General features: G+C 38.6%; 1 protein-coding gene across 7 annotated transcripts in view; it reads left to right on the forward strand.

The window, feature by feature from the left end:
- Positions 1–26,516, forward strand: part of LOC128362148 (KICSTOR complex protein SZT2-like) — a 114,182-nt gene that overhangs the window by 80,608 nt on the left and 7,058 nt on the right. For 4 of the 7 annotated variants that reach the window (XM_053322820.1, XM_053322824.1, XM_053322821.1 and 1 more), the window contains 12 exons: positions 78–157; positions 2,833–2,958; positions 4,080–4,282; positions 4,824–4,920; positions 6,645–6,725; positions 9,361–9,435; positions 16,270–16,335; positions 20,130–20,343; positions 22,140–22,317; positions 22,393–22,515; positions 23,942–24,461; positions 25,990–26,100. In XM_053322820.1, the coding sequence (XP_053178795.1) occupies positions 78–157; positions 2,833–2,958; positions 4,080–4,282; positions 4,824–4,920; positions 6,645–6,725; positions 9,361–9,435; positions 16,270–16,335; positions 20,130–20,343; positions 22,140–22,317; positions 22,393–22,515; positions 23,942–24,461; positions 25,990–26,100 (1,874 nt within the window). Of the gene's footprint in view, positions 1–77; positions 158–2,832; positions 2,959–4,079; positions 4,283–4,823; positions 4,921–6,644; positions 6,726–9,360; positions 9,436–16,269; positions 17,010–20,129; positions 20,344–22,139; positions 22,318–22,392; positions 22,516–23,941; positions 24,462–25,989; positions 26,101–26,516 lie in introns of those variants that run through there. The other 3 variants (XM_053322825.1, XM_053322827.1, XM_053322826.1) reach the window with 3 other exon arrangements.

A 26,516-nucleotide genomic window follows, 5' to 3' on the forward strand; every position in this document is an offset into this window, starting at 1 on the left:
TAGTAAAAAACAATGATATCAGTTATTTTCCCCCTCTGGACAGTAGGATGAAGGTCTTTGTGTTTGTGTGCTGACAGAACTGGAGAAACAGATGAAGATAGAGAACTTGTTTGTGACGTGGCAGCAGAGGTCTGCACAGTCCAACATGCCCATCTCAGTAAGTACATCTGTCATCAGCTCTGAGTGCCACATGCTCCCACATCCTAAAAATATCCGTTTGTGTAGATGTGCACCAAATCTGACTTCTCATATTTGACTCTGACAGTGTAGATCACATTAAGTCTGACATACCTATTCTAATTTGACCAATTTAATGCAAGGCAAACGCATTAGATTTCATACAACTTTAATGTCAGTTTTTATGACTGTGCTTGAGGAGATGGAGATGTGTTCTGGAGCTGTCGAGCAGAGTGACAGGGAGGATTTATTTAAAGTCATTTAGAATGCTGCTTCATTGCAAGAAAAATATAAAGTACTGTAACTGAACTGTTCCAAACAAAAATAGAAAAGATATTGCAGAAGAAGGACAGAGTTCAAACAAACCCCTGGATGAATGAGCCACAATGCCATGTTATCATGCTGCTCTCTTCTGTAAAGGTAATATAAGATTCTGTGTGTGCTTTAAAAACACTGTTTGTCAGGGTTGAGTGAGGACATAGACTGTATAAAAGAAATGGACGTAACATCCGTGACATCACCCATTGGTTTGTGGACTGCTGCTTGGAAGCCAATAGTTTCGAATCTAAGCAGCGCCATTTTGAAAATTTCAGGTGCATGCTGGGAAAAATAAAAACATGGATTCTACTTATATGGGCATGAGGCGGGGCCATGGGTGGAGCGGGGAGGTTGCTATGGTTGCGAGGGCTCGATCTCGAGGACGTTGGGCAATCCACCTGTCAATCAGGACGTAGCCACGCCCCAATGCATACCCTGCTTTATCATCAAATATAAAATCAGGGAGGCCAAAATGTCCCAAATGAACATCATACTGCATTGAAGAAGGCTTTAAACTAGCGATTGAGACCATAAACACATTTTGAAAACGTTTACTGAGGTTAGAAATCAAGTGAGAAGTTGGTGAATTCTCCATTGACTTGTATAGAGACGGTCGCCCCCTGGTGGCCTTTTGATAGAATGCAGTTCTAAGTTACTTCCGTGTTGGCCTCATTTCAGAGGACCGGAACTCCCCACCTGAGTGAGGAGATCATTCTAAATAAGGTAAAAATAAATAAATAAATAAATAAAGCAGTTTCTGACTGAAAAGGTGTAGACTGAAGTATTTGCTTGCCCGTTTTGCAATAGTCATTCAATACATCCCAAATATAAAGACAAACACAAAACATACAGTAGATATATAATGCACTTTAATAATACAATGACACAATACATAATAATACAATTTCCTTATAATATAAGTCAGTGACAAATAAGGGTTGGCAAGATGATCAATTCAAAAATCAGTTAAACTAGTTTTAAAAGCAGCATCAGGTTTTGTTCAAATGGTTTTATATAATTTGAAATGACATTTGCACCATTTTTTACCAAAAGTAAGACTGAATGCTCCTGAAAATGTCAAATGGTGTAACCACAAAAGAATGATAGATATTCAATATTGTATCCACTTACAGTATATTTAAGTAGACATATACTAATAATTACTTTGTGTTAAAAAAACTGTAAATGTTTTCTGATCTCCATGATTCTCCAGATGAAATGTAATATTTAGAACGATTGTATTCCATTAGCTTTATTTAATATAAAAGTTATAATGTAAGATCATGCCAAACTAGTTGATATGGTGTTTTATTGACTATTTACTGTTTTTAAACATGTAGAATTATTTGGAAGTTATTATGGTTACACCACTTAGACATTTTTTCTATGATCCTCTAATATATTCTCTCTAAATGGATTAAAAACAGACAGTTCATACTGAGTCCACACACAAGAAAGCTTTATTTTTTAATTTTAACACTTCAAATTTGACTAAACCATATGAACACACGTAATTGGCCCATGCACATGGTTATATTCCCCCAAAAGTAGTATGGTTCTTATAATTCATTGCAAACTTACAAATTACTCGCAGTACACGATAGAAACATATATGATGAATAATTTCAACTTCCATTACAATAGTGTGATCATGCATGAGCACCAAACGTAATGAAACATGGCACTGCATTGTACTTTAGCTCATGGTTTGATTCAAAGAGATGACAATATGTTTCCGGACATTGAACACATTAAAAAAACATAATGTGAATAATTTAACACCAAATTAGATCTGACCATTCTGTGAGAAGTGAGCTTTAAATTCCTGCACTGTGAACGTAGCTTAACATCAAATATAGCTAATAGGACTTGACAAAACCTGTGGGAGTGGCGCCTCTCACCGCGTTACGGCTTTGAGAAGCTACAATTACAGTTCACTCCTCAGGGAAATCATTTAGCATTGCCTGCTTTCAGAGTGGGGAATATCCAGGCTAATTAAAAAGGTTTGTGTCTGCCATGGCCACATCTCCAGAGAGGGTTACACGGTGGCATTACATTTAGTAATTTGGTATTTCAACAGACACCCACGTAGAACTCTGACTCAAACACATCTAAGAAGAAGGGGGTACGCAGTCTGACCCGGGTCCAGCACGGCTCGCAGCCATTTCCACTGGCATTTGGTTACAGACTGATTTCCAAGCACAAGGCCTTCCACTTAATTATCTATCAGATGTGAGCTGACTGGAACAGCCACGATATGAAGCCCTGCAGACTTTATGTTTGAAGACATAGCTGTTATACACTCGTGTTTCACTGTCCTCTCACCTTCAACATCAGCTGGCAGATTTGGAGACCCTGAAGCATTCGTCCAGGCTGGTCCACTACTGTGCCACCCCGCTCCTATTTGACCCCGTCTTCCGCAAGCAGATCCAAGAGGAGCTGATAGTCCAGCCTCCAGTGAAGGTAACACCTGCTGTCTCAAGTAACAAGAGGATGAAGGATGAACTTGTTTAGATCACAATAATATACACTAACATACTTGCTACACTATATGTATAAACTGTCAGTCAAATACAAACAATAATGCAATTTGAGATAGTTGCACTTTTAATTGAGATTAACCTCTCATATGTTTAAACCCCACTTTGTGATTCTGGCTCTTACGTGACAGTCATATCCTCATGTAGTCTTTAAGGACAGGTTCACACATTTTCAAATATGTCTTTAAAACAGCAGTCAGAAGCCCAAATGAAGACTGTGATAGAGTTTTCTTGCTGTCATCATTCCTGTAATGGAAGTGATGGAGGACTAAATCCACAGTCCTCCTTCTCTGTAAATATGGATTTAAAAGTAGATGTGAAGCTAATATGAAGCTTCAGCGTCCAAATGAGTCAAATCTTCATCTTCTATGTTTCAACATTACAGAGTTTTTTGTTCCAAAGTCTTTTTGTTACTATACTTCCACCACAGCTCAACAGGAAACACTAAGAGGGAATCTGATGCTAAAAAGACTGTAAATGTGTCAGATATCACTTGATATGAATAACTCACACTGATGAAGCTCAATAGAAGCTGGTCATCCACTTTAAATGAGTGTGTGGACACACTGTGGATTTAGTCCCATTCCTCCTGTTCATACTGACTATTAAAAGATGCTTCTTTACTGTTCATATGAACACCTGACTGCTGGTTCAAGACAGATTTAAAGAATTGTGAACTTTTCCTTTAAGTGACATCTTTGACTAACATGAAGTTAAACCTTGCTAAAGCCTCATATAAGCTTCACATCTAAAAGCTCTTCTACTGTTCATATGGGTAGCTGACTGTTGTTTTAAGACACACTTGAAAAATGAAAGTCTTTTGAATGTTCCCAGCCATCAATTTTCTGCTGTTGATCTGGTACTGTGTCATTTCGGCAGCAGAGTAACCTTTTTGCCTTTAGGCTCATGACAGTGTCTGCTGCACTGCTATCTCAGCACCAGTCCACCTGTTAAGATATAAGGTCTCCATTGCTCGGGGCAGTCACACATTTCCAAACTGAAACCGTTGTATAAATGTTTATGAAATTGATTTGTTTGCTGCAGAAACGGCATCGCTCCAGCGACTCCACAGCATCGGGTCGGGACCGGAGCTACAGCACAGACTCTGCTGACATGCTGCCCAGCCGGCTGAAGGAGGAACCCTGGCTGCTGGAGATTTCTAGCACTTTCCTCCAGCAGTATGTGCAGTACCTGCAGAGCATGGGCTTCATTCTGGTCCAGGTCCGGCCTCAGTCCCCGGCTCGCAGGTCTGTATCTGCTAGAAAAGTTCTGATCACTGCTTCTTTTTGACAGTTGTTTTCTTTCTATGTTGTCATATTATCATCATATCATCATAAATGGCAGTATACTAACTCAGGACCTGCCTTGCACATCAAATTCTACATTTTCCCTCCTTTTTATATGAAGTATTACTCTGTTTTCATTCAACTTTATGTATATTTAAATCTAAAGGCTACTTGTCCATTCAAATTTTAAACGTGCATCTTTATTTCTGCATATATTCCAGTGTCTTAGTCTCTTCTCTCCCTCCTCTGTGAGCAGCTTTCATCCATTACTCATCATATGTGTTTTAATGCATTCCTGACCTCTGACCTCTGAGTCCTGCTGCCTCATGGCTGATGTATCCAGAGCAGATGTAGCAGGGCAGATACCCGTCTGCCTGCCTGTCACTTTCTAGACTCACAATGTATGACTCACTTGTGGGTTTGCTGCACGGTGTCGGTGGTCCAGCAGCCCTTGAGCTCAGACCTTGACTGTTCCCCCCCCCCCACCCCTCATCTCTTACAGCACTGCCCGAGCTCGTGCTGCCATGCTGAGCTCCATGTCATCTGAAGGGAGAATGTCTTTTTCTTATGTGAAGCAGAAGAGCGAGGACAGCCCTAAGGTCAGTGGTCATTTCGGAAGATGCACAAGTTTTCCTCACAAACAAATGTTTAAATGTAGAATGTCTGGTTTAAACTACTCACATGTCTTAACTGTTCATTAAAAACTGTCTTTGTTCCCCGAAATGTTTTATTCTGAAAATATTTTCTACAAGCTGAAATTAGTCATAACATTGTTAACCATGTAGCTAAATACAAACTTTTTAAAAACATTTTTGTAGTGTTCGAGCCATATGTATTCACAAATCATTCAAAAATGTTACGTAACATTGGATCATTATATAGTTTTTTCTCAGAGAAAGTAAAAAATAAACTCCTTCTGTTCTCTGAAAGCTTCATTAAGGATTAATTATGTTTATGTGTGACTGATGAAGTCTTTATGAATGATTTGTGGTCTGATTATACAGATGTCCTGCGACGGGTCAGAGTATGAATAGTATGTGAGGGTTAATGTGCTTTCAGTTGAAGTGATGAGGGCCAAAATCCACAATCCTCAAAAATGCATTTAAAAGTTGATCTAAAGCTCATGTGAGATTTGAGTCACTGGAGTATATCTTATATTAGAGGATATCTTCTTTTTTTTTTTTTTTAACAGAATTTATTGATTTTTCAATAAACATAATATACATAATATAAATAATACATAATATAAATCCAAAGTGTTCAAGTTGGCCGTGGCCAACGTAATGGCTGTTGACCTTTCAGTAATAAATTAGTCAGACTCCCAGGCAAATAATTAAATAAAGGGGACCATATTTGGGTAAAAGACCTCTCATTACCTTTCAGAACAGCACTAAGTCTTTTGTGAGGAAGAACCCTGAATATTTCTCTGTACCATAGAGTGACAGTAGGCGGTTGGTCTTTAATCCAGTTAATCAAGATGCACTTTCTAGCCAACAATAGTAATTTGTCACAAAGTTTGTACTGATTAGGTGTTAGGGCTACATCTTTGGAGGGCAAGCCTAGAATAAAGAAACGCGGGTCCCTTTTGACCTGCACCTGGAAAATACCTCTCAGCTCCTGCGAGATCATACCCCAAAATCTTTTAATTAATTTACACTGCCAAAAGTAGTGATAGTATGTTCCAACCTCCCTTTTGCACTTGTTACACAAAGGTGAGGTCTGGCGATCCATCTTATTTAATATATAGGGAGAGAGGATATCTTCTAAAGTTAATGTTTTTAGCATCAAATTCCCTCTTAGTGTTTCCTGTTGAGATGTGGTGGAAGTATAGTAACAAAAAGAGGAACTTTGCCACTAAAAACACTGTAACATTGAAACATATCTACTTGTTTTGACTCATGAACTGGAAACTGACATGTTGCTGTTCACTCTGCAATTTTATATTTTTTCGCAGTAAACAGAATTTATGATTCTGACTAAAATGTGTGCAGTGTTTTATTAGTGAAGTAAGACTCAGTGCTCGGTGCCTTGCAGGCCAGTCAAGAAACACAGTGTATTTTTGTTGTCAGGCAGTGGTAACCTTTTCATTGCTGCTAACATCAGAAAGTGGAGGCTCGGATTAGAGCTTCTTTGTTCTTCGTGGTACACGGATAACAATTTTACCACTCGTAAAAAATGGCACAGGGTTTATTTTCTCTTGAAAGAAATGAAAGAGCAGTATAAAATGTCAACATCCTCTGTTCAGAAGCAGCTGCCTTCACACATTTGCGGTATTCCAGACCAACTGTAATCGTAGGATTGTTTTTCTAAATGAACTTTGCAGACTACAGCATCTGGCACCACAGCGTATCACCTGCAGAGGGCGCTGCCAGGAGGCATCGTGTTGATGGAACTGGCTTTTCAGGTGGGTTCAGCATCGTGAAGCACACTCATGTATCAATATTCTCAATGACATATTAAAGTCTGTGTAAAGTAAGAATAAATATGTGTTCTGAGTTTGACATACCACAGAAAAGTGTGTTGTTAACCACCCTGCCAAATTTGAATGATTCAAAAAATCACCAAATATATGAAATTAGGCTTCAAAGTTGTGTAAAACTCAGCCTCTTTCTCTGCTACCAAACACTGTGGGACTGTCACCTGTCAATCATAGTCACCACCTCTACCCGAAATATGGACGCTACGTCTGAGAGCTTTCTGCTGCTAACTCAGCTTTCGGCTGCTAGCTCGGTGGCTAACTCAGCTAACTGGCTAACCGTAGACTGTAGTAGTAGTAGTGTGTGCTGAATGTATTTATACCTCTAGGGGCAGGTTTATGCTAATCACCGCTGCGTCCGACCCAGGCGGGGAGTTCCGGTCCTCTGAAATGAGGCCAACACGGAAGTAACTTAGAGCTGCATTCCATGCCATCAAAAGGCCACCAGGGAGCGACCGTTTTGGTGTCAAAAGGACTTCCGTCTCTATACAAGTCAATGGAGAATTCACCAACTTCTCACTTGATTTCTTCAAAATGTGTTTATGGTCTCAATCGCTAGTTTAAAGCCTTCTTCAATGCAGTATGATGTTCATTTGTGAAATTTTGGCCTCCTTGATTTTATATTTGATGATAAAGCAGGGTGTGCATTAGGGCGTGGTTATGTCATGATTGACAGGTTGATTGACCAATGTCCTCGAGATCCATGGTCCGACCACTAAGTCCTGAACACAGAAATCTTGAAACACAGTTTGTGAAGCCTAGCTCCACAATTCAAATCTAAATGATTGAAATGCTTTTTACACATTTTTTAGAAATACATTTATGACCTATTTAATGTGTTTAGAAGAAAATGTCTGAATTCACTTTACACAGTCTTTAAACAAAAACAAGTCAGTGTTTGTATCAGAGGTAACTTAACATGTCCTTTTAAAATGGGCTATGGTCTTAAAAGTGGTTTAAAAAAAGCAGCACAATGTGACAGCAGCTTACAAAACATAATCATGTTAATGTTATTATTTAATTAAACCTTTACACCAACATAAGCAGCAGTATGGTTTTGCTCAGTGACTGTAAGTCTGAGTATCTTTAATCTATTTTTCAAACTAGATACAATATTGTGAAGCATGGCGCCTCGGTGGCCAAGACAACATCTTCAGTTAGAGTCTGATTATTACATCTCCTAACTGAAAAAAGAAGCTTTTGATTGAACTTTATGAAGTGATTTTGAGAATAACAGTCCCATCTATCAGAGGCTGCTTCTGACCTTGAGCCAGTACTACAGGTTGTAACTAACTGCTTAAGTGTTGGTGGAGCAAAATGTCACTGTGATGGATTTCCTACCTCAGGCAAGTCTCAAGACTCTTTTAAGTTGATTTTCTTGTTGCACGGAAATGAATGGTTGAATAGTAACCAGTGGACAATGTAGGAATTCAATGTATGTCATACACACTTTCTATTACTGCAGAACCACTAGTATTTAGGTTATTATAAGCAGTATATATTATAGGGCTTAATTCTTCCATATAACATCATATATATTATATATGGGTCAGTGATAAATAAGTGTTGGCAAGATGATCAATTCAAAAATATGTTAAAACTAGTTTTAAAAGTTGCATCAGGTTTGTTAAAATGTACATTTAGTATTTTTGTTGAAAATGTCAAATAATGTAATCACAAAAGAATGATAAATATTAAATATTTTATCCACCTACAGTGTACTTAAGTTGACTTATACTAATAATATAAAATTGTAAAATTGTTCCTGATCTCCATGATTCCCCAGATTAAATGCTTTATTTAATATAAAAGTTATAATGTAAGATCATGCCAAACTAGTTGATATGGTGTTTTATTAAGAATGAAACACTTTTAAGTTTGATTATTACTTTTTATGATTTTTATGGTTACACCACTTAGACATTTTTGCCATACTCCTCTAATATATTCTCTCAAAATGGATTTAAAGCAGAAATTTTATGCTGGGTCCACAAAAAAAAAAAAAAAAAGAATGTGTGCAAGTTATTCATACGTTTATCTCCACATTGTAACTCCTTTAAATTTGACTAAACCACATGGACACAAACAACCTCATTCGCCCATGTATTTCTTTATATAAAGACCATTATAATGTGAAAACATATTCCACTTGGCTTGAAAATAACAAAAGGTGTTACAGTGTGATCAGGTCTCCATGGGGCCACGGAGCAGTAGGTTTGACCCTCGTATCTATTTTTCCAGCCTTATTATTCCAAAATAAACATCACAATTAGTTTCCTGCTGTCAGGTTTTTACTGTTAGAACAATAATGAGCTACTTTATGTTGAGTGGAAAATAAACTCTTTTGACCTTTTATAGCAGAAAGTTTGTTCAGATGTGGTTGGGTGGTTAAATCAACCATTTAAAAGGTTTTTAAAGTCTCATCTTTATGAAACCTGCAGCTACTCAACTGAACTATCAGACCTTCCTCTACTCACTCTATTTAAAGTACCATCTTCCACATAGACAGCTTTATTTATGGGCCAGCCACACAGTAATAATGACTGCTTCCTCCCTCTCCTAGGGGTGTTACTTCTGTGTGAAGCAGTACGCACTGGAGTGTTCCCGCATCCCCATGGGCCAGACCGTCAACTCCCAGGTAACTGCAGTGTGGATACACAACACTCACTTAGGCCTTTTCTTCTGTGGGCTTTTGGAGAGAAGAGAGAGATAGAGAGAGAATGAGAGGGACATTTCCAACAAATATCCTTCTGTTCAGTTGAAACTTGAATCTCTAAGTGGTAATTGCTGTAGATGTGTTAATGTTGTCTCTGTCTTCAGTGCTGTGATATCATTACTGTGGGTTTGTCTGGGTCCAGGTCTTTGCTAATGATCCATGTTGTGGTGTTTTTACACTGAACTTTCCAGAGATGACTGATCAGTTCAAACTGTATTGAATAATAGTGAATGATGTCTGTCTCCTTGGGTTTGTGTTGATGAAGTTTGGTGCTCTTGTGTTTGTCTGTTCATCTGTGTTGGAGCTTTTTGCTCATAGTAACTACATTTATCAAAGGAAAAAGCTGGTGGTGTTCTATATTTTTCTTACTGTCAACAAATTCTATAAAATGATCAAAGACAACAATGTTTTAGTCCGCCTCTCCACACTTTCTGATTTCCTAGTTTGTCTGTAACTCTTAGCTCCAAGCCCATGACTAGTAGTTGGAAACTTAAGATATAAATCTTTAAAAATGGCTCACAAATGTAGTTTCATTTTTTTTAAAGGCTCAGTAATCTCCTTTAACAACTGGATATTGTAGTTTTTAGCAAATGTTACTTAAACAGGAGGATATAGTGCAAATCATTTACATATGATAAAAAAATAACAGTAGTGTGATAATTCATCCAGATCCTAATATTCTCACCTTATTTTTCAATAATTGGTTAACCTCTAAATGTATGCTGTCATAAAACTGTGAGAATGTATACTTGGAGTTTAGATGTAAACCCACTCCAGCAACTGAAGGTATTTTTTTTTTGTTTTTCGGTCAAGTCCTTTTCAAAACGTAACCGCCTGTGAAGTTGAAATGCTGATACCCTCCAAGAGAGATTCTTCATCTGGAAAGAAAATAACTTGGTTTCAGTACTTTCACTATCCAGTGTGTTATTCACACCATGTCACTTTTCAAACTTCATTGGTTTTCCAATCGGCACCCTTTCACGCTGTGCTTTCTCAGAGATGAACTGCTGCAGGAAAAAAAACAAGAAGACAAACATGCAAATCTGCCTGCTCTCTGATAATGTCAAAAAAATGATAAAGTACTGTTTTCTTTAGAGGAATCAGTACAAAAACACAACAATATATTCATGTCTCCATACAGCTGAATTTTGTGTTCTATATATGTATATTAAAGATAAAATAGGAGTTATCTATGTTGTTCAGCCGTCTGAATAGTCTTCACTTTTGTTTCCTGAGCTTATAAACCAACACAAAGGTCTGGAACAGAGCTCTTCTCCTTTGATGTGACATTGACAGTCATTAAACTAATTAGTGTTGAGAGAATGCTGACGTGACCCTCTGTGAAATGTCAGCAGTCCAACAAGAAGAAACTTATATAGGTGGCTTATTTTTGACCATATCATATTATCGTATCATATTTCAAACTGAAAATTCACAGTCAAATCTCATTTCACTGTGAATTCACAACAATTACTGGATTCACTTTTGGCAGGAAAAGTAAATCGATGCAATTTTTTCATGTCAAGTTCAATTTAATGATATATAACATGCAAACTGACTCTATTGACTAACAGTAAATCATTTTGACAGTGTTGACCCTTGAGATAATGGAGAGCCATTCAAAACCGAATAAGGTATTGTAGCATGCTAATCGTGCTATATCCATTTTAACTCAAACTCTTCTCTACTGGAGTATAAACTGCACCACATTGTTTTAAGATGTTAATGAGACAGAAGCCAATGCAACAATACTGTATGTCTCCAATAAACTTTATGACCTTATTGTTCCGTTAACAACTAATCTAACTAGCTAGCTCGAAAGTCTATCGTAACTGTTAGTTAGCATGTTCCACACTGGCTAGTGCTATATGTGCATATAACTTTTTTATGATTTGTTAAATGCTCTATATTAAAAGTTACAGAAGCTCACCAGGCATTAACCTTCAAGCACATCTGTTTTATTTTTTTTTAGCAGAAACTTATTCCAAATGAGGAGCTGGACTTTGAGCTAGAGCTAAATACAAAACAAACTGGACCAGAACTGGACTGACTTTTTTATTTCCACCATCTTCACAGCTTTATTTAGCCTCAAATATATATAATATATTTAAAGCGAGCAAAGCACAATACTCCTTTATTCTATACTTCAAACTGCCATTTTTGTGTTTTATGCATAAACAGAAATTCAATTTTTCACATCTCTGATTGTGCATTTTTGAAAGAGCTCAGTCATAACTCTAATCCCATCTGCCAAGGTTAGTTTTCCTGCTCTCAGTCCTGGTTCTATATCAGGTGAACATCATTAATTGTCTGTCATCTTGTGACTGATCCATTTTCAGATTTCATCCAGTGGACTTTTGATGTGACAAAGAGTGATGCCTTCAAAGATGTCAGGGCTTGTTTGTCTCCCTTTAGTGTTGTTGTCAGAATGTCTACAAAGTGATGTAAGAAGTGAACTGTCCTGAAAGTGTTATGGCTTTATGCACAGAGTGGTGGCAGAAAAGGGTTGAAGTGGTAAGACAAAGCATTTAGTGCAGCTGTCCTGAAATATTCTGAAAAAAGTCTGGAAATGAACTAATTAGGCTTAAAATAACACTGTCCTAAATGAATTGAGCTGTCTTTCAGAAAGCTAGAGATATCCAGTACGTATGTGAGAGAGGGATTTATAATTGCAGTTAGCATTTATCTGTTTTCCATGTATCAAACTGAGAGGCCATGTTAGAGTGGGAGTTTTAATTGGATGCTGTTGACAGTAATCCTCAATCACTCTAATATGGATGTCTTTCTTTGCACACAGTTCACATTCTATCAATGCTCTTGTGTGCCATGTGAAACAATATGTAATAGTTCAGTAATCAAATAATACTAATTCATTTATGGATCAACAGTACAATTTAGAATATGATTTCAATGACAGCATGAATGTTATGAACATGAAATGAGTTTTGGTGTGTGGTGCTCAGAAATGAGGAGGAATATTTTACACTAGTTCACTGAGTTTCAATTCCTGAAGACACATGGGCATGTTCACACAAATGTTAAACAAGGAACCTTCATAATGTACATACATTCACATTGTATATGACCTCAGCTTGTGACTCTAAAGTTACTGTTTTTACTGATTATTGTGGTCACACCTCCCTCATTAGAAGAGCTTTATTCACAGATGGATCCTATTACACTGTACACTGCTGAATCTGTTTATGGGTCAGTAACATATCTTTACATTTTGTATTTCTGTTTGTTTTATGACATTTGCACCATTTTTTTAACCAAAAGTATCAGTCTTACTTTTGGTTAAAAAGGTGCTCCTGAAAATGTCAAATGGTGTAACCACTAGGGGTGTGACGATACACTCAGCTCACGAGACGAGACAAGATATTGGCTTCACGAGATCAAGACGAGACGAGATTTTAACTATATTTTTAAGAAAACTTCAGTGAGTTTAATATGACTGTTCTTTTATTTGAAATTCACAAAATGGAAATGGAATTGAAATGTTTTAACTAATCATCTTGTAATGAATCAGTTCTACTTTCTAAATATATAATTATCATATGCAGTATGCAGCACTGTAAAAGGTTTCTCCATATATTTTATAGATGGATAATTTTGGTATTTATGGAAATAGCAACCATAAATACAAAAGTTAGATACAATCACAAATACTAAATAGTAAATTATAAAGAGTAGACACAATTCTAATATATAAATATAAATTAAATAAGGTATCCAATTATCATTAATTATATCATATTGCTAATAAATAAAACACAGAAATAAAAGTAAATTGCACAAATCCTGTATCACATAAATACACAAGTAGAACAACATATAAACTGTGTTATAATTTGGTAGTGTGACTCATTTTACTTTTGGCATCATTAGGCTTCCATAGCTGCTCCTCCTACTTCAGGCTCTAGAGACCTGAGGTTAACCTGCTGCTCTCCTCATCTCATACTTCTGACTGAGATCTTCTCAACAGGTAGAAGCTGTAACAAGGTTAATGATCCACACGTGACATTATAAAAAGAAGACATGATGAGTGAATGAGCGATAGAAACCCGATCGTCTTTTTTTTCTTTTTTTTTATGTGCCCCTTAAAGGTAGAATATGTAGAATGAGCAGAACAACGCCATCTAATGTCTCGAGATCGTAAGTCGCAACAACCAAAAAGTAATTCCAGCAGTCAGGTTGCCAGGTCCGGTGCCGGATTTTATTTTAGCTCTAACTCTGTAAATATACCACTTTATCCACATGTCTAACCTTTTTAGGCGGGAAAGTAGCCCTTTAGATCCACAATGTGACGCTAATTTGTCCAAATAACATCTGCTTAAAGTTTTGTTCCTGCAAATTCGGAGCCACTCAAGTTAGCCGTAGCGAGTAACGCACTTCCGGTCATTTTCACAAAATAAAACACCCGTTGCCTTTTATTATTAAGAAAACCATAACGATAGAGTTGGTGCTTTTATTTTGAAAACAGGAAGTGAACATACCCTCGCTGTAACTGACTTGAAACCACCGAGGTACAACATTGTAACGCCAGTGGGAGTAGCAGTTAAACCTGGGGAGCGTACCTATGTTAACTCGGCGGCTAACTCATCTGCTAACTCGGCGCGAATAACTCAGCTAACTGGTTAACTGTAGACGGGATCACCGGACCTTCTAGCATTTTCGTCTCGCGAAATTTTGTGGTACGAGATCTCGTCACACCCCTAGTAACCACAAAATAATGATGCTAAATATTTTATACACCTACAGTGTATTTAAGTGTATTGCATTTAAATACATCAAATGTGAAGAAAACTAATTTGACAGTTACATTTTAAAGCATTTTGTTAATAGTGAGCAGGACATATCCCCAAAACAAGCATTTATTCTAAATAAGGTTTGATAAATGATGTAACATTTGTTTAAAAGTAGTTATAGTTATATTTATTCCACATTTTAATCTACATTTATTTTCTTGTATACAATCAGATTTTTATCCTGCTTACACTAATGCACACTGGGTTACATCACGTCAATGACACTTATATGAGAGAGAGAGAGAGAGAGAGAGAGAGAGAGAGAGAGAGAGAGAGAGAGAGAGAGAGAGAGAGAGAGAGAGAGGAGAGGGAGAGAGAGAGAGAGAGAGAGAGAGAGAGAGAGAGAGAGAGAGAGAGAGAGGGAGAGAGGGAGAGAGAGAGAGAGAGCACAACAGAGGAAGTTAAATTATTAACCAAAATGATACAGCTACAAATACATAGCTGAGACTAATCACATGATTATAATCATGTTTCTAAAATTACATTAACTGTCAACTTAAGATAAAATCTAATCATAATGTTACTCAGCCAGATCAATGCAGTGTGTGGATGAATGAAGTGTGTGTGATGCCATAAAAGCCATCTAGCTGGTGGAGACCTGGAGGAAGAGAAAAGACAGAGGTTAACAAGGAAACCACACAAACAGGCTGAAACCTAAACTAACCAGGTACAGGTTAGTTTTTTGACTCCCTTTTTGACCCCGCCCACCAGCTTCTGAACCAGGAAACCAAACCCAACCAAACTCCACAAGCATAAAGCTTGAAGAGAGAGATGTCACAACAAACAAACAATTCAACTGCTGCAGATACAATTCTGAAGAAAAACAAATCACAACTCAGCATACTTGTCTCAGGAGTATTGTTAAAGATTTTGGTGAAATTTGTTCAAAAATTGGATGAAAATTGGTAGCATCTGAATGAAGACCTGTGAATATATGCAAATTGATTTTGTCAAACTTTTGTCACACACTGGTGGATAGGCGTAAAAAAGTCTTCAAATTTAAATGATTTTTGGAAGTTCTGACTGCAATATTGATGAAAACTCTTAAACCAATCCCAGTTTCGCCAGTCATGACCAAACTTTTTACAGTGAATTGAACGTGACCGTAGAACATGTGGAAACAGTTTCATTCAAATTGACGTAGCTAATTATGAGATAGAAACTTTTTGCATTTGTGGAGCCCCCTAGTGGCAGAATATTCCAGGACTGCCCAGTAAAAGTTTAGTTACAGTAGCTTAAACCAGTTTTTGAGTAGCTGCCATCTACACACTATGTACATTACACATACATTACCTCACATGTTTAAAGGTTTGCCCAAACTCTAAAAAACATCTGTTCTGCATTTAACTATTTAGATGTGTGTGTGGATCCATATTTTCCATCTTCTTTCCACCTCAAAACCTGATGTCATTAACCACACAGTGCACATTTTTCTTTATTTACCTCATTAAAAAGTTCATTGTTGTAAGTCCTTGTTGTTTTCTGACCTGCTTTCCTTCATCATGCTTTGTCAGAGAAATGATGGTGATGTGTTTCATCCATGCAGTCTTTCAAACTGAAAATGCAGGATTTGTAGTGTTGTCTCTAGCTTATTACAGCAAATGAATGGTGCAGGAACATAAGCAATTTGGCCTCTGCTTTGACAGTATCCTGGTAATTACTGATAAATAAGACAGTGTTATGCACAGCTAGATTGTCCTGTCACCACCACTCCGTTCATCTAGCAGTAAATGTATATAGGGTATTGATGTTTTACACATAAACAGCTATAAATCTGGTGATGTTTGCAGTTCTACAGATCTGTTGTGTGTCTCATTGGAATGTGCAGTATGCAGAGGGTAAATTATTGTCACATTCCCTCAGTTTTCCATTCTCCTACCTGTCCATTTGTGTGTGTGTGTGTGTGTGTGTGTCTGCCTAGTCCCACCTCATGTCATCTCTCCATCAGGGCAGCCTCCTCACCAAACCTCGTTGCAAGCCGTTTCCAGATGCCACCCAAGTATCTGACTGTGCGGTATGTCCCAGCCAATTCTCAAAAGGAGGGGTGTCTCACTACAATCAGGCTTCACCCCTCCCCCGCCGCTCTGCTTGCTGCCATCAGTCCTGGTCTCTTCCTTTTTTTCCAAATCTACATGTCTGTCCGCTTTTGTCTCTTCGGGGATGGATGGACTTCAGTGTCTAATGAAGTGTTGCATTCAAACCTTGTGGGAGCTACGACTCCTACCACGTTGAGCTCGACTGTTACAGTTAATAGAGGGGACCAGGTGTACAGTAGGTGGATTCACTTTCACTCGGGCAAAGGTCGAGTATTTCAAGGTTCAGTCTGAGTCTAGCTCATCCTCTAATTTCTCTTTCCTCCTTGATTTTCAACAATGCTGTCTGTCTCCGTGCTTGCTGGTTTTGGGTGTCGTTGGTATCTCTTGCTTGTGATTCGCTAAGTGCCCGTGCCATTCCTCTGATAATCTCATAATGTTTCCTCTTGCATCTTTTAATCGCTCAGGGATTGACTGGAGCCAGAACTTTCTGCCAGGGTCTTTTCTCACTGTCAGTTTCTGTTTGGTTTTAAAGGGTCGGCTGTCACTCTGCCAGCTGTAGATGATTGTATTAACAGACTGGACAATTGGGTTGGATTTTATGGCTCTGAATCTGTGTAAATCATATTTATTTTAATAACTGCATATGTGCAAAGAGTTCCCCAAGCTCCTCTGTTCAAACTTAACATGCTACCACTAACCTTTAAATAGGCAAAACAACTACATCAATGCATATGGTACTAAACTTTATATGAATGTACCTCTGAAACAAGAGTCAGTCAGTGATCTTTGAACCCCCTTTCACTTAGTAGTTATCAGATATAAAATCATTTAAAATATGCTGAAAATGAAAAATATATGGCTAAAAAGATCCTGGAAGGTTTGTATACCTGAGAGTTCTCTATGGACCTCAAACTTACACCTGAATCCTGACGTTACCCACACCTTTTCTGACCCGACACCCCTGAACTCACCCCGTAACGCTGAATTTGAGACCTGAACCTAACTTGAGAGAAGAGACTATATTTTTATTTCTTCTACAAAGACAAACTTAAAGTTTTGGGTTGAAAAGACTTTTGCACATAAAAAGATCACTAATCTCACAATAACAACAGACCCATGCTACAGTTGCATGAGCTAGCATTGTAAATTCAACCAGATGACTAACTGTTGATCTAATCAGGCCTGTCACAATACATTTATTGGACAATATATTGTCTCAGAAATAGTTGCGTTAAACGATATTATTGTCATTTGAAGATCATTTTATACCACTGATATAATGATAATATAATTGTATACAACAGGGGTGTGGGCTGGGATTGGAGAGTGGGAGTTACACTGTATAAACACAGACTGTCATTATGGTTGAGGACAGAGTTATTTACCTTTTAATTCTTCTACAGTCTCCACTCAGGATGTACACAGTGAGGAATGGAGGACACTACTAGCTTAACCAATGTGACATGAATAGCCTCTTAGCTGCTAATGTGAAGTGTGGAAATACTGAGGTCAAAAAATGATCAAGATCATGTCCATGTATCATATGATAATTCCATATATATATGATGATGTAGATAATTATGTTATTGTGTGATAAATCTATAATATAATTATTGTAACAAGCCTAGATTTAATAACAATACCCACACTGCAGTCAGTCAGCTACCAGCATGCAACACTGCACCATGTTAAAATAAATGATGTGTCTTACTAAGAAAAGATTCACCTATACCAACATCAGCCAGATGAACATGACTTTTAAAGCAGACCAGTAGATATAATGCAGAAAAGAACTTTGTACAAGCATGATGGTGAGGCTCTTTAGGAGTAGGTGGAGGAAGGTTGGAGGTTTTTTATATGTTGTCACAAGGTCAGAATGTTCCCACAAAGCAGCATCCTTCCCTGAATCACTGGGGATGTTAACAAGTTTTGCTTTATTTCATCCATTACTGACCACCTGCTCGGCAGGCTACTGCAGCGCAGCGCCTATGCTCTGTCTTTTGTCACGCTTCCCAGCAGGCATTGCATATCTGCTTATGACACATGACATGCATCAACGCAAGTGATTGACAGAGAAATGAGAGAGATCATTTTCTTGTGAAATTAATCCAACCTGAGCCAGAAGCTTTAGGTTAAACAAACAAAAACAAAGCTTGATTAAGACTTGTCGGGATGTGATGGGTTCAGGTCTGGTTGCTGACCTGCAGTCCACACATATCTTTATGTGGTCTGGATTACTGCTGCGGTGCCCTCACAAAGGACCCATTTAACCCTTTATCGGGCAAATAACTATATTTGGCAATTTCCAAATGTTTTACCTTAGACTGGTAACTTCATTAACCTTGATTTGTAACATAAGAATGAAAAGCGTTGAAAAAAAGTCAAAAGCAAAAAAGTCATGTAATAACTCTCTAGGGTTGACATTTTTATTCAGTGAGTGCTCTATAAAGGGTTAAAACACTATTATTTAATATGACTATTACTATCCATTGTGTGTGTATGTGTGTGTACATGTACATAATGCATGTTTAATTATTTCTGTTTTCCAGGACAGGAGTATGCAGGTGGTACAAACTTCAAGCAAAACCATTTTTAATTTTCCCATCATGACTAATCTTTTGCTTTTTTTTTTCTCCAATCGACTGCTTATTTCCTTCCTCCTGGATGACTGCAGTGATTACAGCTGCTGCCGTCTACATAGCAGCTGTCATTAATTGAAGTTCCACCAGAGTAAGGCAGACAGGAGACGAGCCGCCGCCCCGCGACTCAACCTAACAATTTGTTCCTGTCAAAGTTCCACGGGGCGTTTAATTAGCCGGAACATGAATAGTTTGGGATTACAGGTTTGGAAATAATAAAGCTTGATAGTCAGGAGGACACACGGAAAGGAAATGTTGTGCCTCTGAGCTGAAGAGATCTCTGCAGTCCCAGTGGCTTCCTGGCTCCATAGATAGCAGACTAAGAGGTCACACTTCATTTGTCTGCCAAGTCTGCAGGAACACCAGCGGGGGAGAGTGAGAACAGTTAATGTTCATCTTTTCATTCCTCTGTGCCAAAAGAATATTCTTCTCCTCTTCTTATCTGTGTGGACTGGATGGTGACGAAAGTCTCATGCCCTTTTTTTTTTGCTCTTGTTATAACAGTCTGGACAAGTGTAGAGGCAGGGAAAAGGTGCGAGACACTGACACAGAGATGAAAGTTTCTTCTGGCTAAAGAGCCCCCCCCCCTCGCCTCTTTGATTTAATAAAGCCTATTTGTATATGTTCCAGGCAAATGGTCCAGATGAAAGTAAATGCAGGAGTAGCATTTAGCTCTCCCTGTAAACTCTCACTGCGCTGTAATTAACTGAGCGCTGACGCCTCGCAGTGCAGCTCATTTGCATTTGTAATGAACGCTTTTGTCAGTCGCCTTTTTGATGTTTGAATTTAATTAAATAAGATACTATTATGAATGCGATTGATATCAAAGTTGCTTACAAAAGGCTCTCGGATGAATGGGAATAACAGAGCAGTGGGGGCCTTTTAAGGTGCGCGGCCAAATAGCAGGTGAGGCAGGGAGCAGCTGGAACGGCAGGGTTGTTCCTCTTCAAAAAGCAAAGCAGCTTCATTAATGGATTACTACACAGATAAGTGTTCAGGGAAAGCCTCGTCTCCAGAGCGGTCCATGTAATGAGAATGAGTGTGGAGTCAGAGCCCCCCCCCCGTGATTATCAGCTAGTGATGCCGTGCTGCTAACTGCTATGTCCACACCCCCCCCCCCCTCTCTGTTTTAGCTCTCCATGCTCTTCACTGAAGAATGTGATAAGGTGAGGGACCTGATGCACGTTCACTCCTTCAGCTACGACTTCCACCTAAGAGTGGTTCATCAGTACTTGGTGGGCTGCCACATGACGCTGCGACAGGGCTACCAGCTCACCGACTTCCTGGACGACTTCATCTCTCATCATCCAGATATTCCCAAGTTTGGTCGTAACCACGTCTTCCAAGGTGACTTGCGTGTACAGTCATATTTTTTATTTATATCAGTACATGATCAATTTTGAGCATGCACACAAGTTCTAGCTACATCTAACTACATCTTAAAGGACTAAAAAGACTGTAAATGTGTCAGATATCACTTGATATGAATAACTCACACTGCTGAAGCTCAATAGAAGCTGATCATCTACTTTAAATGACCTCCATCACTTCCATTGAAAGCACATTTAAAGGAGATCTTGTAATAGTCAGTATGAACAGGAGGAATGATTACAGAGAGGAAAACTTCACACATTTAAAAATTGTGAAGCCATCCTTGAATACTGTGAGATTAATTGAGCCTAATTCACAAAAAAAGGTGCAAATACAACTTCCCTAAGTTACTGGTTTGCTCAATGTGTTCACTCAGTATGGCTGCTATTCTTGCATGATACAGACATATAGTCAGCAGTGAGTCAGTTAACCAAGGATACATATTCATGTTAGCATGAAGAGGGTACTTGTCTGTGCAGGGGCTTTTGTCAAAGATTCATTTGCAACCTCTACATACTCTTAGTGCTCTTGAAAAAAGAAAAAGAAGTATTCTCTGCCTCGGCCTTGACTGAAGTGTGCAAAATATGCAACAGGCCTTTGTAATTCAACAGAATCTTCTGGACACAGGCTGAACACAATGTTATTTTTAGAGTGTTTCTGTGTTGCTGTGTTCATGATTTAGGAGTAAGATTTAGTTTGGAACTGGTTTATTACTGCCTGGCTTTTCTTTTTTATGGCTCTGGTCATCAGCCAGTGTACTCAACAAAGTAATAATAGTAGGTCCAGCAGTACACAAGCAGTCAGACTATCAACATCCACATTATCCAAACCACTTTATTAGGAGGTCAAAGTGAAATGTCAGTACAAATGCCTCATTGTATAGAAATGCTTAGAAAAAGACTTAAAAAGTATTAAGCTAAGTATAAAGCTGATTCTGATAGAAAACAGTTGTTGCCATGTCATTTATTGTAGACAATAAATCAGATATGGATGTTAATGCATGTTCAACCCTGCAGCACAGAACAGCTTTACAATCACCACAGTTTCAAGATGACAACACAAAATGAGTGTCACTAATTGAGTAAATGTGAAATCTGCTCCAACTCTCCTCTTTTTAGTTCTGTTGTTGAACCATGGACAGAAAAGTGATGATGTCACAGTGAAGTGGACCTTGTAAAAAATGTCATCACTTTATCATGTTGTGCTATTTGTGTGAGACTTTCTCTAGTTATGGCCCAAAAATGTGTTAAAAACAATAACAATTAAAAGACAGTTAGACAGTATATTTTTCTTTTTCTTTCTTTTTTAAAATAATAGTTTACCAAAAAGGTTTTACATTCTAAATTGAGACCTTTTTTGGTACTATGTATCATGTGAAAAAAGCCTCTCTTCTTTGATAAGATATGAGTTCAATTCATTTCTTTTAACAGCAAAGCATCATAAAAACACAAATACATGAAACAAACACAATAATACAATTAAATAGATTAGGAGTGCTGCCATTATGCACACAATTAAGAATAAAGGATGATTTTAAAAAAAGTAAACATTTCATTAACAAGTCTTTAGAGAAAATCAAATGGCTTCACTGCCATAAAAAAGAGATGAGTTCAATCCTAACTACAAGAAGAGTTTTCCTCTGTAGTAGGTGTGATTGAAGAGATAACAGATAGATACAGTATTTGAACCTTTATTCACATGCTGGCTTTTAAGGCTCTGTAGGTGGACAGGAAGTACTATGATGTGCTGTGATTATGATCCTTGTTCACCAGGGAGCTTCTTCATCTCCACGGGGATGATCACTGCTCACCAGCTCTACAATTACATCACTGATCACGCCAGCACTTACGGCATGAAGCCCCTCCGCATGTCTAAGGCTGCAGCCTCCACCGACAACAAGAAAGGAGCGTCTGACCTGCATGAGTATGCACTGGTGGCTCTGTGGAACAGGTACAAACATCTCTCAAGCACACAATACAATTAGTCTTGCATCAACTGCTGAATTTAAACTTTTTCTTGCTTTAGTTCGGGCTCCTACAAGGATCTGGAGGGCCTGCACCACCATGATGACTTTGATGTGTCCCTGGTGGTTTGCCATAATGCCGCTCCATTTGAGGAGCAGTCAGATGGGGAGAGGCATCTGCTGAGGTAAGGAGATATGTACAGATGGGTGACAAATTATTGTTCTTCTCAAGTTTGGTTGTGTTGTATGCTGAGATGATGTTTGTTATGTCACTGTTTGTTTATTTATTTGTTGTGTTAGTTGTTTTTTGTTACTGTCACTGCAAACCTAATTTCCCTTCAAGGGACAATAAAGCTCTGAACTGAACTGAAATTAAAGGCAAACCAACATAAAGGGTTTCAGTAAAGTGTTGAGCCACCACGTGGTTAGTAGTTTTTTTCTAGTTTTTATAAGTACATGTGTCACAGCATTTTCAACCTGATAATGGAGAATTGCAATAATCCAGCCTAGAAGTAAGAAATGTACCTTTTTGAGACGGAAGCCTTATTTTTTGTAATATTACGAAGGTGAAAAAAGGCAGTCATGAAATGTGTTTTATGTGGGAATTAAAGGACAGATCTTGATCAAATATAACTCCTAGGTTCCTTACAGTGGAGCTGGGGGCCAGAGTAATGCCATCCAGAGGAGTTATGTCATTAGATAATGAATTTCTAAGGTGTTTAGGGCCAAGCACAATACTTCCTGAGTGTAATAACAGGAAGTTACAGCTCATCCAGGCCTTTATGTCATGAAGGCAGTGATTTTTCAAACTTTTTCAAACTAAGGACCCCTTAACTGACTCAAATTAGACCATGGACCCCCCCCCCCAATTTGATAGGGTTTTGTCCCAGGATCCCTCATTGGCTTAGATTTACTTTAAGATGTTTTATTACAGAAACATACATTCTGTCATTATGTAACTTATGGATGGAATAGAGTGAAAATAAATGTTTCCCATTTTTGCTGGGGACCCCTTGGAACCACTGTAAGGACCCCTGAAATGTTTGAGGTCCATTAGCTTATTGGTGGCTAATGTTAGCAAACTTAACGTAAACATTGCTGCCCAAGTGACATCACTGGGGGGGGGGGGGGGGCAGTGTTGCTGTCACTACTCGATACGTAGCACTAGTGAGACATGAAGAAGAAATAACAATGGTGGAACTTTTTGAGGAAAGGTTGTGGGAGTTGGTTAGAAACTTTAAACATATAGTTTTTGTCTTTTACACAAGAGGAACATTATCTATATCTCCTCCACAGTCACCATGTTTGTTTTTGAGTTTGTTGTTGTCATAAACTTTTGACTCTGTGCTTCCCCCTGGTGGATGTATTGGTTAACATCTATGCCAACGTAAAGGACGCATGGAAGTATGTGAGCATTGAGCATAAATGAGCCTCAGTGATGTCCTTAAAACAGCTGTAAAGAAAAATAGATGGAAATTAATTTCCATTTTTCTGTGATTACCAGTTGAGCCACAGTGACTCAGCCTTTTCTTAAATGAATGTTTGATAGTTGGCCAGTCATTATTCATTCATGTTCATCCTTCCTCTGTATGTGTATACCTGTGCATATAGGTTACGTTTCTATGTGATCATGACCAGTCAGAGAGAGCTCTTCCCCCGCCTCACTGCCGACATGCGCCGTTTCAAGAAGCTTCCTCAGATCCACCGCGACCCAGCCGAGCCGGGCGGCCGCCCCCCCGCAGATCGAGCAGAGGCTGGTGGGTCGCGCGGGGCAGAGCAGGATCTCTGGGAGGAAACGCCATCCGAAGCCGCGGCTACCTCCACCCCAAGCGACGGGAACGAGTTTTACCCTCTGGTGGGGATGACGGGGGGCGGAGCAGAGGGTCACGGGCTGCTCTATCCCTCCCCTCTCTTTCCCCTGCTCAACAACGAGGTGGCGATAGCCCGCAGACAGATCCAGGTGAGCGTGGAGCAGGCCATGGGTCACTGCCGCAGAGATAACCTGTGGAGGAGGCTGTTCCACGGAGAACACCTGGACAAGCTGAAGCTCACCAAGCTGTCCTTCAGTGAGCTGGAGGAGCTGCTGGAGGCTGTGCAGAGCCGCTCAGTGGGTGAGATAGACCCACAACTGGTAAGCCTTCCACTTTAACCCACCTTCCAAAATTCACCTTCCTTTGGGTTCACCTTATATAGCCTGGAGAACATTTAACCCTTACATACTGCTCATATTCTGACTCATGATTAGTCTCTACTAGAGCCCAACCGATACTGGATTTTTGGAGCCGATGCCAATACGTTAGAAGTAGTAAAAAAATTCCAATATCAATATATTGGCCGATATCCTAAATATACAGAATATGTACATAAACACACATTTTTGTAATGATCCATCAAATGTGGTTACTAAGATGTGTATTGGAGGCCATGTTTTACTGTTTAGCAGTAAACTTTATTGTAAAAAATGACATTGGTGTACTGAAATGGTAAACTTTACTGTGAATTAAAAATTATGAATCAGTATGTACATATTAAATTATGTAAATATAAGTATATAACTTGAGTTAACAAAAATATCTCACGCACAGAAGATGCTGCCTACATGAAGTTCAAAATAAAAATATATCGGTACATATCAGACAACAAAGGCTATCAGTGATAGGCCGATATCAACCAACAATATCGGCTGAGTGAAATATTGGTTGGGCTCTAGTCTCTACACCAATTCACTTCATAAATGTCCCATCAGTCATTCATGAATGTTTGATTCATCTTGTACAAAAAAGAGACATGAACTATCACTATTTAATGGTCCAGGAGAACATTCTATACAATATGATGAATACAACATGTTTGGATGGTGAAGCTAAAATTGTACATTTGCATATATAAAAATGTATATCAGCTCCACAAAAATAAAAAAAGATGCATTTTATTTCCATTTTAGTAAACTGTGGGTCACAATAGGAAAAGTCAGTGTAAAAGAAATGTGTATAATGTATACACATTTCTTATATAACTTATAAGAATTTATAATTTTTTGTATAATAATTTCCCTGTAATTCCCTGTTGGCTAGAAAATCATTTATTGCTGGGATGTGGAAACACAGTGACGTCTGTACAAAGAAGTCAAACATAACCCAACACATGTTCTGTACTGGCTTCAGAAACAGGACACACTTATTGTTTTTCACATTACAAGTAAGTCTGAGATCAAGACCAAGTCCTAAACTTTGTGTTTCATGGTCTGCACTGCCAGTTACACCCCCCCCCCCCCCCCCCCCCCCTCATCGTGCCATGATTGGCTGCTGGGTCTTTCTCCTCTCTCTCCCTCTATGCCAAGTGTCTAAATAAAAGCAAAAAAACACAGAATAAATCTTCTTCAGTCGCTGCACGCACTTTAATAGTGTCTTTTCATCTTTAAGCTGGGGGATGTTATCAAGTCAGACCAAGTCCAAAAGTCTAAGTAAGGTTTCAAGTGAATGGTGTTACAATCAAAGTGGAGCTGTAAGTTTCTATAGTGTAGTTTGACTGAAGTGTGACTCCAGTACAAGACATTGTTGTAACAGGTGAATAAAGGAGAGAGCTGGCAGCTTGTTTTTACACATGGTTTCTAATAAACACAAGACAGGTAGTTGTAATGACTGTGTGATGTGTTTCAGGACTGTTTCCTCACCATGAGTCCAGCTTGGTACCAGAGTCTGATCAAAGTCCTGCTGAACCGCTTCCCTCAGAGCTGCAGACACTTCGACGACAACGGCATCCAGTATCTGGTGAGAAGAGTTAGTACGTGCTGCTCAGAGAGCTCAGTGTTTAAATGGAATAAGGACTCTGGAGGGATTATTTTTTATCATGAGGAGGATTATTATAGGATGCTTTACAGTTTATGAGACTCTTCATTCAATTTGTAAATGAGAAAGCTGCAGATGAAAAGAATTCCCTCATTTCTGCAGACTGACAAACTGATGACCACAGTCTGACCTCTCACTTCTTCCACTCATCCTTTTTCAGTCAGAAGTTGTTTATATGTGTAACAGTGTAGTGAATGTTCAGTTTGAGATTCATTCATTCTCTGGATTGTCAGGATTAGTTTACTACAACACTGATTTAATAGTGTCTCTATGACAACAACCACAGAGACTCATGGGTAGTGTAGTATTCTGTGCCACTCAACATACCAAACTAAACA

The sequence above is a fragment of the Scomber japonicus genome, chromosome 7 (genome assembly GCF_027409825.1).
Source record: "Scomber japonicus isolate fScoJap1 chromosome 7, fScoJap1.pri, whole genome shotgun sequence".
Taxonomy (NCBI): Eukaryota; Metazoa; Chordata; class Actinopteri; order Scombriformes; family Scombridae; genus Scomber; species Scomber japonicus.